Source organism: Scleropages formosus, chromosome 18 (genome assembly GCF_900964775.1).
Source record: "Scleropages formosus chromosome 18, fSclFor1.1, whole genome shotgun sequence".
Classification (NCBI taxonomy): Eukaryota; Metazoa; Chordata; class Actinopteri; order Osteoglossiformes; family Osteoglossidae; genus Scleropages; species Scleropages formosus.
This window is the reverse complement of record NC_041823.1, coordinates 18,731,575-18,744,226: the sequence shown is the minus strand read 5'-3', so window position 1 is coordinate 18,744,226 and position 12,652 is coordinate 18,731,575. Positions and strand designations below refer to the sequence as shown.

At 43.1% G+C, this 12,652-nt stretch overlaps 1 protein-coding gene across 1 annotated transcript; it reads left to right on the top strand.

Moving 5' to 3' along the window:
• Positions 1–4,293: 4,293 nt before the first annotated feature.
• pitpnc1b (phosphatidylinositol transfer protein cytoplasmic 1b) lies at positions 4,294–9,852 on the top strand. Its single transcript, XM_018736122.1, has 10 exons — positions 4,294–4,888; positions 5,577–5,725; positions 5,847–5,935; positions 6,128–6,135; positions 6,230–6,301; positions 6,680–6,772; positions 8,212–8,367; positions 8,584–8,647; positions 8,760–8,843; positions 9,385–9,852. Exons 1-10 carry the CDS (start codon positions 4,841–4,843, stop codon positions 9,534–9,536), a joined length of 915 nt encoding a protein of 304 aa, XP_018591638.1. The 5' UTR covers positions 4,294–4,840; the 3' UTR covers positions 9,537–9,852.
• Positions 9,853–12,652: the final 2,800 nt, after the last annotated feature.

Sequence of the window (12,652 nt, the reverse complement as noted above, 5' to 3'; positions counted from 1 at the left end):
ATAATGCTAAATAAATATTTACTAGAGCCACTCAGCTCTCTCTGTGCGGAACCCTCCACCACCCCCAGCGCACACACACACACGCACACACACACGCACACACACACACACACACTCACACAACCCCACCCCCGCCCTGTCACACCGCACATCAGCACACAACACCGCACCAGCGCGCCCGCACACACACACACACACACACACGCACGCGCTGCACCTCCGCCCGTTCCTCTTCTTCCGCTCCATCAATCGCTTTCTGCTTCTCCAAGCAAAACGGAGATGCGCGTCCCAACCGTGTGTGTCCACCTGCATGTAAGTGTCTCCGCGCGTGTTTGAAAGATCATTCGCTGTTTAACTGCTGCTCGTGCCTTCAGTGTGTTTGCGCGTGCGTGCGTGCGTGCGTGCGTGCGTGCGTGTGTGTGTGTGTGTGTGTGTGTATGCGAGAAGCACACGGCGTGCTGTGTGTTCACGGATATGTCGGGTAGCTGTCCGATAAACAACATCTATTCTGTCCTCCTGCTCTCTATTTGTGCGGCAAAGGGATCATCCAACAACCGATAAATAAATCAATGCACACCCACAGATCTTCGAGGCTGACATACTACCCTACGCTACGCAGGCTACCATGGTTAAAAAAAAAAACCTGTATGTATATATATGACAATGAAATGAAACTCTGGGGGGGGCCCTGGGAACAGGCACAGACAGGCTGTGTGTAGGCAGGTGAACATTTCAAGCACCACAGTGAGGTCAGCGCACACAAAGCCCATGGATTGAAGGCTGAGTGTGTGGGATTGTGTTCTGGGTTTTATTTAATCAGTGTGAGAAATTCATTTTCCGTGCCTTTCTCTTTCCATTCATATTTCCCACCTAAAAGTACATTTTTCTGCAGATGAGCGTTATTAGGTTCCTGTCACGCCGTTGCATTGCACCAGCCGCTGTTGTGTACGAACAGTGCTCTTCATTGCTCTTTTGTGAAATTCTACATCAGGTGCTGCCAGGTAATGGTGGTACCAGATGAAAAGATATCATTCCTTGATGCTTATCCATATTACACAGAAATGGGTCTCGCACCCCAAATACAATCCCTTCATGTTGACTGGACAGGTACTGTATGCAGACATATGACATCCATTCAAGTTTAAGTAAGTAACAAGCTGAAAGCAAAGTATTGCATGTTGTCGGCATATACATTAATCTTCACTCGAGCGTATCAACATATTTAGCCAAACATCTGATGACAAAATGATAACGGTGCAGAAACACAGCTGTCAACCTGAGCTCATAGCGACAGTTACACACAGCTGGAGACTGAAGCACGTCATTCTGTCAGTTTCCGTTATGGTATTTATGATAATGTATGTATTTGTGCCTGTGCTCCTGTTTTAGCTTGAATCTTATCAGCCCTTGGCCTCTGCGGGCCTGTGTGTGTGTGTGTGTGTGTGTGTGTTGTAGTGTTTGTATATACCCTTATATTTGGGCAATAGCTTGGAGCAAAACAGATGAGCAAACAGAGATAGAGAAACAAATCCAGTCGGATACAAACACAAAGCACGCACAAATATATACACGGAAACTCACACAGCACATCTTGTATATTTATATTAACTATTTAATGCTTCTGTTCATTTTGGTTTCATTAAGTAGTAGCAAAAGACATACCTGAGGAAGGGAGAATCTGGTTGCAGTACAGCTGAATAGAGTGAAACTAGAGTAGAAAACGTATCCGTCTGTGAACCGCACCAGCAAGAGCTGACCTCCTGAATTGAATAAAGTAAATCCACGCCACTGAACTTCATTCCTCTCTGGAAATCCATTACGTTTCATTTCATGAAAAAATTAAGTTTCAGAGTCCTTTTCTTATTCGAATTCAGATTGTTTCATGGGCAGATAGATGTACAAAATTAATACTCATTTATTTCATGTTCGATTCAGATGTTCAGAAACAGCTTCGGCATACACTCACAGTATGAATAGAATTAATACAACGAATTAAAAGATATGTCATTTTCGGCTTTTCCAATTATTGCAAAGGGGTTAATGATATTGTATGCATCAATTAACTTCTGAGCACCAAAAAATACATGGTGCGATACAAAAAGCATACATTATTCATAACCGAACATTAGTACAATAATGTAATGAATACATTTTGTAGGTTCATGAATATGGAAAAACCTCCGTATAAATTATTCTTTTTTAAGACGCAGGGAAGATCACAGGCATCTGGACATCAGAACAAAGTGTGTATGGGAAGTTGGGAGAGCAGGAGTTGTTTCAGACGATTCCAGTGCCCATCATGGAGAATGAGCGGAGGGCCAACTGTGTGTCAGGAGACCTCGCTCTGGAAGGCCTCCCTCTGCCACATAGCGGGATCAGAAAAAAATTCTCCCTCATTCAAGTACTCATCATCAGTTTCTGTTCTGCAGACATCCTAATCTATGATCAATTACAATGCTGCTTTTTGCATGGTGTGCAAGTTCCACGATTCCGTTTCTGCAACTGGGTTTACTGCAGTAATTGCAATTCAGTGAGGATTAGTGAAATCCACACTCCAATCCGCTGGGGACCGCCGCTTCACACTGCTGGCCCTCAACAAGCAGCGCAAAACCTTTAAATCAATTAAGTGGCCCATCCAATCAAAGCCTTTAGCCAAAGCTCAGCCTGGAAAGGAATTAAAGGCAGAAGCATTTCTTCCTGCCCCTTCACCTTTTCCTGCCCCCAACCTGAAAGCCAAGGCTGAAAATGAAAGGCGAAATCTGCTAATGACCAACGGTTTTCCGATCACTTTTTTCCGGCACAAAACCGATTTGAAAACATAGTCAAAACCTTACATTTTTTTTTTTTTTTGTGGTATAGCATAGCTTTTGTCGGTACATCTTCTAAACTGAATTTAAAAAAAACTAAATCTAGTTCCTTTTTTTCCTAAGGCTAAATACGTTTCTCTTTGCACAACTAAATTGTGCAATATCCTACTTTAAGAAAAAAACCGCCTGTATGTATACGCCAATGAACAAAGAGCTCAGCATTTAAAGAAGTCAAAGAAAATTAGCATTAAATATGTACGTATGTCACATCAATCATTTGTCTTGACGGTCAAGGTATGTTTCTCCCTGGAAACATACCTGAGATTTACACACACGTTCTACCTACTTCCAATTTTATTCAGGAGCGGCCTGTGCAGAGGCAGGACTGCGAACACAAAATGTGCTGTAAACCATTCCGAATATTGTGGTATGTAGGGAAGTTCGCACGCTCCCACTGACCAACAAATGGGATTTCTGCACCTCGTAGTGCGCACTGATTGCTCAGCAACTCCAAGATGCCCAGCGGGGGTCGAACTGTACAGCCTCGAAAGAAGGTTGAACACCAATGTCATTGTTCGAGTGGCACGACCTGTGCTTTGAGAATGCTCCCCAACAAACCTACTGTTCATTCCAACAGCGTCTCACTGTGGCAAACCTCATGTTCCAGTGTCTTCTCAACCTGAACTCGGGCACAAAGACATAATCTATGCTGTATTCCTTCCGATACTCAAGCAAGGTGTGTTTCGGTCATTTTTACAGGTTTTTTTATTACTGTACTTGTACGCATTCATTGTTTACAGATATGAACCCACAAGCATATATTGTATATTATTCACCTTGAGCTGGATAAGGGTAAAGCCCAAAATAGACTGTACCGACTGAGAACTAGAGTGGTGTGCAGGACATGGTAAAACCAAATTCTAGAGCAAAGTGCTTGAATTGTTCTAGTAAGTGTGGAAAGTATATAAACGGGTAATGTTTAATACTGTTACCTTTGACAGAGGTTAAAAAGTAACTGCAATAATGTGCACATTAACATGGTTTTGTCAGGGAACGCAGAGTCAGAATGCAAGATGGTTTGGTGTCTGCCGAGTCAGGGTTCTGCACTCAACGCTAGGCTGCTTGCAACTGTGTAAAATCTATATTGAGTCCATATGTGAAACACATTATACAAACACTAGTAATATGTTTGCATATGGACTTGGGCGAATGTTAGTGAGGTTTGAAAACAAAAACACGGTTTGATTGCCATGGTCTGCCGGCGGTATAGACATCTCTTACGAAGTATGCGAATTATGCGCGAGCAAAGTTTGGGAATGAAATTTTGTCCTCGGTGTGCATATGAGAAGGGGACCGCTGGCGGATCGTGGTAGAGCAGTGTAAAAAAGTGAGTGGAGAGAGAGAGTTCAGGAAGTCAAAGAGCAAAAGAAAGAGCGCGCAGGGGAGACAGCGTGCAGGAAAGAGGAAGTCTAGGTAAAGAGGTAAGGTGGGTGGGAGGTGACGGAGGAGGGGGAAGGGAAGGGAAGGGAAGCGAGATAAGAAAGGAGCAGTGGAATTTGCAAGAAGCTAAAATTACAGGAGCGGCGCAAACAGCGAACGGAGGAGCAGTCCCCACAAAAGGCTATAGATGAATGAAGCAGAGAAATCGAAAGAAGCAGCGAGTTTCAAAATTACTACTGGTGCCGCAATTAAGTTGTACGTCAAGCAAAGCAAACAAGAGCAAAGGCGGGAAGCGAGGAGACGCGGTGACGGCGGGCCAGGGAAATGATGACAGCTGAGCGCTGACCGAGGGGGTGAAGGACTTAATGAGAGCGGAAAGGAGAATTGAGACGACTCGAAGGCACGGAGACCGGACTTAACGGTGCTTTCGGAGGAGCTCGGGGTGGGCGCAAAGAGCCTTGGAGAAAGTGACAGTGTGACACAACGCCGCTGCTCACAGTTACCATGTGTTTCTCTTAAAATGAGGGGTGGAAGACGGCACTAGGGGAGGAAAATAAATCGGACGTCGCCGGCCTCGGGCTCATCATCTAACCATGTTGATGAAGGAATACAGGATATGCATGCCGCTGACTGTGGAAGAGGTGAGTGCAAACACAAGTTTGCGCGCGCAAATGTGCGTTTCGCTGCGTTTGTCATAGAAACGTTGGGCAAAGGAATCCTCGCGAGTGCTTTGCGGGCTTTGTGCAGGATGCAGCACATGTTTGGAGAGAAGCCTGTTGCTGTTGAGTTACTTAGCAGAACTTATTTGTCAGAAGGCAGCACGCGCTACAAGCGTAACTCCCTTCGGTGGAGCATTTGCTCTCAGTCTTATTGCTACTGAAGAGCAAAAATGTGCCGTGCGGTTTGTTTCCGCCTTTCTCTAGCTGTGTTTTCTCTCCGCTCACTCTCTGCTGCGCCGGAACAAGTCAGACAGGTTCTGCGATTCACCTCCTAATTTAAACGCAAGGTGCTGCGCCCGAAGGTGGAAGGCAGAGCATCGCAGAAAAGGAGCGGTAGCCGGGAGAAGGAGAACGCTTCTCAAGATGGCTGCTTTCGGAATCCCTCCCTCTTTGGCAGCACGTTAGGAGGTGCTGGCCAAACTCAGCGGAGTGGCGCTACGGTGCGACACCTGGCTCGACCAGGAATGAGGACAGTCAACATTAAGACGCCTCTCCCAGTTTGGCAGCGCGCTCCGTTAGAGAAGCTCGTTGACTGCGTTCCCCCAAATGTGTTGTTTCTCTTCGACAAGTGACCCCTGTGCTTCTCTCTCTGTCTCCCTCCGCCCCACAGTACAGAATCGGGCAGCTGTACATGATCAGCCGCCACAGCAGCGAGCAGAGCCACGGAGGGGAAGGTGTGGAGGTGATATGCAACGAGCCTCAGACCCACCCGCAACATGGCCTCGGGCAGTTTACCGAGAAGCGCATACACCTCAGCAGGTAAGAGAGCGAAGACACCGGGCCCGCACGGCTCAGCGTGGCATTCGCTCCACGTAGCGCGAACCTGAATGACGTTAGAGCGCCGAAGAGCTAACCGTGCGTCTCGCCCTCTGTCTGTCAGCAAACTTCCATCCTGGATAAAGATGTTCGTCCCCCGAATCTTTTACATCACGGAGAAGGCCTGGAATTTCTATCCTTACACGATAACCGGTCTGTACCAGTTGCCCGAGTGTGTGTATGTTAGTGTGTTTGGGACTGTGCACTAACGCATTCAAGCCATATAATCGTTATCGGTACACTGGACAATATTTCTTAAAGATGACAAAGGTGATGATAACCTTGAAGCGATGCTTACGGTGTGTTTCTCTTTCACTTTCCCCTGGGGGACATTCAACCCTGCAGAGTTCACAGTGAGTACCCTCTCCTCCACCCCCAGCCTTCCTGCAAAGAATTAAATTGAGATATATTTGTATATTAATCACTCCTGCTCTCCCTTTGTCTTAGTGCTCCTTTTTTCCCAAGTTCCACATCCGGATTGAGACGAGGTTTGAGAATAACAATGGGAACAATGACAACGTAAGTCACAGAGAGACGGCAACACAGGCTAGCATGGGGCATAAATGGAAATGTTGCAGGAAAGGAAGATCTCGCACCTGTGACGTAAATTACATTCTGTAGAAATGTGGCCTATATCCTGGACTTCAAAATTCAGTTCTTTCAGATTCAAGAGGAGCCGTTTACAGCAATCAGATCCTGACATTTTCATGTGCTGAAATGTGGCGCAGTTGTTTGAAATCCTTTGTGCGCTGATGTGAAACCAGCTCAACCATTATTACAACCACCTTCCAGTGACTGCAGCGTTAGCTTCTCTGTGTTTGCCACCTGTTACAGACTATTGAACTGACTGTTCCCATTGTTTGACACTGTGTAACCTGAAACACGTGGATTATGCAGGCTTTTGAAGACATCCCCACCCCCAAAGAAAGCGTGATCCACTTGGATATTTTGAGCGACAAAATCCCTGAAAAGCATTATGAACAAAAAGAGGTATCACTCAGTCATTTGTCAGCCCCTATCTGTCCCTGACTGCATGTTTGGGTAAAATGTGCTGGAAAACACTGAAGAATGAATGGATAACATGGAGGAATGAATGAATAACACTGTGGACTTAATGGGTAAAACCAAGGAACGAATGGTAAACGTAGAGTAATGAATGGTAGCACTGGGGAATGAATGGATAAAACCTGAGGAACAAATGGATAACATTGGAGAATGAATGAATAATACTGTGGACTTAATGGGTAAAACCAAGGAACGAATGGTAAACGTAGAGTAATGAATGGTAGCACTGAGGAATGAATGGATAAAACCAAGGAACAATCGGATAACACTGAAGAATGAATGGTAAAACCGAGGAATGAGTGGATAACACAGAGGAATGAATGGGTATCGCTGAGGAATGAATGGGCAACACAGAGGAATGAGTGAATAACATTGAGGAATGAATGGATAACATTGAGGAATGACTGGATAACCCAGAGGAATGAGTGGATAACACAGAGGAATGAATGAATAACACTGAGGAATGACTGGATTACATTGAGGAATGAGTGGATAATCCATAGGAATGAGTGGATAACAGAGGAACGAATGGATAACACAGAGGAACGAATGGATAACTTTGAGGAATGAATGAATAACATTAAGGAATGAATGGATAACATTGAGGAATGAGTGGATAACACAGAGGAACAAATGGATAACACCAAGGAATGAGTGGATAACACCAAGGAATGAATGGATAACATTGAGGAATGAATGAATAACATTGAGGAATGAATGAATAACGAAGAGGAATGAGTGGATAACAAAGAGGAATGAGTGGATAACGAAGAGGAATGAGTGGATAACGAAGAGGAACAAATGGATAACACCAAGGAATGAGTGGATAACACCAAGGAATGAATGGATAACATTGAGGAATGAATGAATAACATTGAGGAATGAATGAATAACGAAGAGGAATGAGTGGATAACAAAGAGGAATGAGTGGATAACGAAGAGGAATGAGTGGATAACGAAGAGGAACAAATGGATAACACCAAGGAATGAGTGGATAACACCAAGGAATGAATGAATAACATTGAGGAATGAATGAATAACATTAAGGAATGAATGGATAACACTGAGAAATGAGTGGATAACACAGAGGAACAAATGGATAACACAGAGGAATGAGTGGATAACACAGAGGAATGAATGGATAACATTGAGGAATGAGTGGATAACACAGAGGAAAGCCACTCACTTCCTGTGTTCTCTTAACTACTGCAACTTTTCAGTTCTTCCATGTCTTCCTAGTGTAGTACTCCAGAAAGAATGTGTTCACTGGATGAAGCATGCCCTCCTCTTCGATGCAGAGCCATGCTCGCTCAGCAGGCAGTATATTAATGCTCCCTCTCCTGCCTCGATCCACCGGCAAACAGGATCTGAGCAGCTGGAGGTCGGCGAAGACAGGCCGAGGCCCTCTGCGCGCCGGCTGGCGCAATGAAAGCCTCCCCGTGATGTGCTCCTACAAGAGGGTCGAATGCAGCTTTGAAGTGTACGGACTTCAAGGGAAGACAGAGGAGTTCATACACAAGGTAGCTGCTGCACTACATGTCCCATGCTGCCTTTCTCTTGTGCAAAAATGAGGAAAGGGGCAGTGAGAGAGCACTTAATGAAAGAAAGGTGACTTTCTCTGTGGCGCTTTTTAAATGTGCCGTTTTTGCGTACAAATACGGACTTACAGGCAGCGCTCCATTTCCTCGTCCATCAACATATTTTGAAGTGCTAATTATTTATGTGTCGTTCCGCAGAATATTCGCGATATCCTGCTTGTTGGGCACCGGCAGGCTGTGGCGTGGACTGATGAATGGCATGGTACGCCATAGGTTTTCTTGTTTCTGTTCCAGTAGCAGCTGTAATTATCAGTAATTAAAGACATGCATAATGAACAGTAATAAGAATCATCATTCCCTTGATGCTTTCTCAGGTATGACTTTGGAGGATGTGAGACGGTTTGAAAAGGAGCTGCAGGAGCAAACCAACAACAAGCTGAAATCCGCACCTGGCAGAGGTAGAAAAGGGAGAAAGAAGCCTTGGAATTGGGCAAATGAAGATGTTCATATTACAGAGCGTGCCTGCGCGGTAGTCGTTGCACTGCGTCAACATAAATAGTGTAATACAGCCATCTTGCGCTTGCATGTGATGACTGCATCATGCATGGAGTCACCTTCTGATCCAGCGATTGTTGCTTGGAATGATCCTGCCCCCTGCTGTTTATTCCATAAATTGCAGCCAGTGGAGAAAAAATTGTTATAGCATCTACTGTCTACACAGCACCTGAGTGTCACTTTTGCTTTAAGATAAGGTAAAATATCATCTTACAGCGGATGTGAGGTTTTCGGTTTGCGGCGCGCATCTACTGACACCTACAGTTTCTGTACTGCAAGCACAGACTGATCTCCTTCGCCAGCTGTTTGTCTGCAGACCAAAGAAGGGGGCCCTCTGTAATCAGGATGAATGTTTTCTAATATGTTATTCACACCCACCTCACTTAGCTTGTGTCCAGTTCAGTAAACAAGTGTCGTTTGCTTTTTCCCCTGTGTCCCCTGTAGGCGAAGTGTCAAACTCCGCTCCTCGCATCTCTCGCTCCGTGTCTGTCGCGGACGAGCTGTCCTTAAAGAAGATGGGCGTGGTGGATGAAGTGACAACAGACTCGTCTCGTCGGCCTCAAAGCCCCATGCGGGTGAACTCCACCCCTAAGTGACGTCCTTCGGAGCGGTGCAATCCCGGTTGTAAATGTGTGCCCTTCCTGCCGGTGTGCCTGACATTTAGAAACATGCACAAAAATCTGACCAATGTGGAAAGGCTTTGTCTGTTTTTAACAAGTAGTGTCAAAAGTGGCATTTGTCAACAAAACACTATAAGCAGGATTCTCTTATGCATTAATAAATAAGCTAATTATACAGAAAAACATGCAATACAATACAAACATCAGTGCTACTCATATAGTTTCAGGGATTTACAGGAAATATGTGTGTGTGTGTGTGTTTATATTTGCAAATGTACATGCAAATACATACATGCATACACACACACACACACACATATATGTATGTAAGTCTATGTATACAGTATTTTTATATCAAACCAGCTTAATGGTAACCATTTCTATCTCTTGTTTGCACAAACATATCATATGGTTGAGGGAATATTTTTTTAGTCAGCGCAATGTAAAAGTACCTTAGGTTTTAACTATCTGGAAATTCAGGGTCTTTTTCGTACTTTTCTATAATAGAAATTGTTTGAATAATAAATGATACATTTATTACAGTTTGTGATAGTAAACAGACCACTGACAAAATGTCTGAGTTACAGACTTTCCAAGATTAATACATGTTAAATTATCCTGTTAATCTGTCCGTTCAGTTGTCTGTTAGTTTGGGTGTATGTTTATTTCTATGTCTAGAGGTTTTCTGGTATAGGCATTGGTATGAAGTGGGAAAATTATGATGATGTCATATGTCTATGATTTTTTTTAAAAATATTTCTTTCACTGAAATGGATTTCACAAAACAACATACAGATACCCCTCTACTTACATAAATTTGAAAAATTCCCAGCACACACATTATTTACAGATAGCGCTTAAGCAAAACATTTGAAATATGTTAAGCGTGAGTCGGCATAACCAGACAAGGCAGGAAGTTGCATCTTCCCAGTTCCCACATGTTTTGAGCCGTGAACGCATCTCCTTTCCTTAGCGTAGTGCTTTTTTCGCGTATTTTTTGCCCTTTTCATTATTTACAATGCCTGATGGTAAACGTGCGCTTGAAGAAAAATGATCACGGTCTCGCAGGTGTACACCAATTGATTTGGAGACGAAATAAAACAATAAGGAAGTATGAAGGTGGACAGAGATTATCGTCTATAGCACGGGAACAAGGGTTAGCCGTATCGACTGTGAATATGATAGCGAAGGATGCTGGAATCTGACATACGTGACTCTTGACTCACGTTAATGTGTTGAATAACGGTCTGTTGGCGTAAGTCGAGGGGTGCCTGTATCAACCCATCTAAGCATAGAAAATTAGAAGTGAACTGAATTGTATATGATGCAGGGGTTGGTTATCTCCTGCAAGATGCGTTTTCATTGAAAAGACTCACAAGGTGCTGAGCAATGAATTACTACACGTTAAGCATACTGGTCTATGGCCATTTCATCATTTACACTAATTGTCTAGCTGTTGACTAAACATGGTAACAAAGAAATAATGATATATTTGCTTCTCAGTTAATCGGCTAAATGGGAAGCCAACAACAAAAGACCTCTAGAGGATTAGGTGGCAAATTTACACCTTTTTTCAAAAATTCTTCAGATTAACTGAAGTCTTAAATTACATTGCTGACCTTACATATTGCATGTGTGTCGTCATTTATAAGACTCTCTACGCTTGTGTTCGAGTTAGAGCATCTTGGAGAGAGGAATTCCCCAGATTGTTCTTCATGCCTCTTAGAGTTTAACTGAAGGGAACAAAATGAACGTTAACTGAAGAAAAATTAATGGAGGTTGGACTCGGAAAACCATAGCTTACAGTGCTGTTTTACATGGCTCTTGGATGCGTTTGTACAAATAAGCATGTTGCTTTTTTTTTTAAAGCCATAACCATATACAGGACCATATACAATTGTTGTTCATATAGAACTTCTGCAGCATATTAATGTGAAAACGTAATTTTGTGGATTTCGATTACTCTTTCCTCTCTCGTTTTGAGCTAAACTGACTGCAGAATATTACTGTACAAAATGTTATTTTTTCAAATAAACCAACCAACAAAGTGCAACTGAGACTAAGTATATAATGTGTAAATGGTTGTTTCTACATGTTGGAAACTCAATGAGCAGTCAAGTCTTCACATCATCATTGGACACTGCTTTTACATGGCTTTTACTTACTTCCGAAAAACTCATTCTGAACTCTTTCTGTGAGTTAAAATTGAGCTTTTAATCAGTTCTGATATTAACAAACTATAAAGTGTACACTTTTATTTCGCTAAGCTCCCGTCAGCCGGACTGTAGAACATTATTCAAATGAGTTACATTTTTATGCTTTCCAGAATAGTCCTACTGCTATAATAACTGCTACAAAGATAAAGGGTATTTCAAAGCCTGGGGTCAGTATAATTCCCTAACATGTGAAATATATTGAGTAGTTTCACTGATACCTAGGCTAGGGTTCCCTCCCTGTGAAATATGGGAAATGTTAACTTTTATATGAGCTTGAATGTATTATTAAATTCTTTGTATTCAGCAACACTGTGCCCACCAGTACAGCTCCCCAACGCAAGGAAGAAATGTTATGAGTCACAGAAAAACTAAAAAGACCCATTTGACCATTGATTTGTTTGGTGCTGTTTTCCATAGGAATGATTTTAGACTGCTGCACATCGCATTAGTACAACGCGAACCTCAAAAGAGCATCCGTTTTTACTTGTACATTTAATTTTTTTTCTGCCAATTTCTATATTCTTTTCTTAAATGGTAACGCCACGTGTAGAAAGCTTATCCAAATGTATTCACTCGACAAGCTGAATCAGTCTGTCTGAGGGCATAGAATAGTCCAATAATATATAACATAATATTACTAATTATGATTAGGTGGGTTGTTGCTGGCAATGAGAATGACAGATGCTGCATGAGGCCAGCAAGAGCCAGTTTTATGACGGTGAAAAACACTGTTTGAGATTTCTATAAGAAATGCTGTGCAAGGTAAGGAATTTTACCTGTACCTTTCTCAAGTCGTGTGAGGAAGTGGGGAATGTATGTCTAGTCTGCATGGGTGTCTTGTCTGAATGCTATAATGTGCATTATAAGATGCAGATG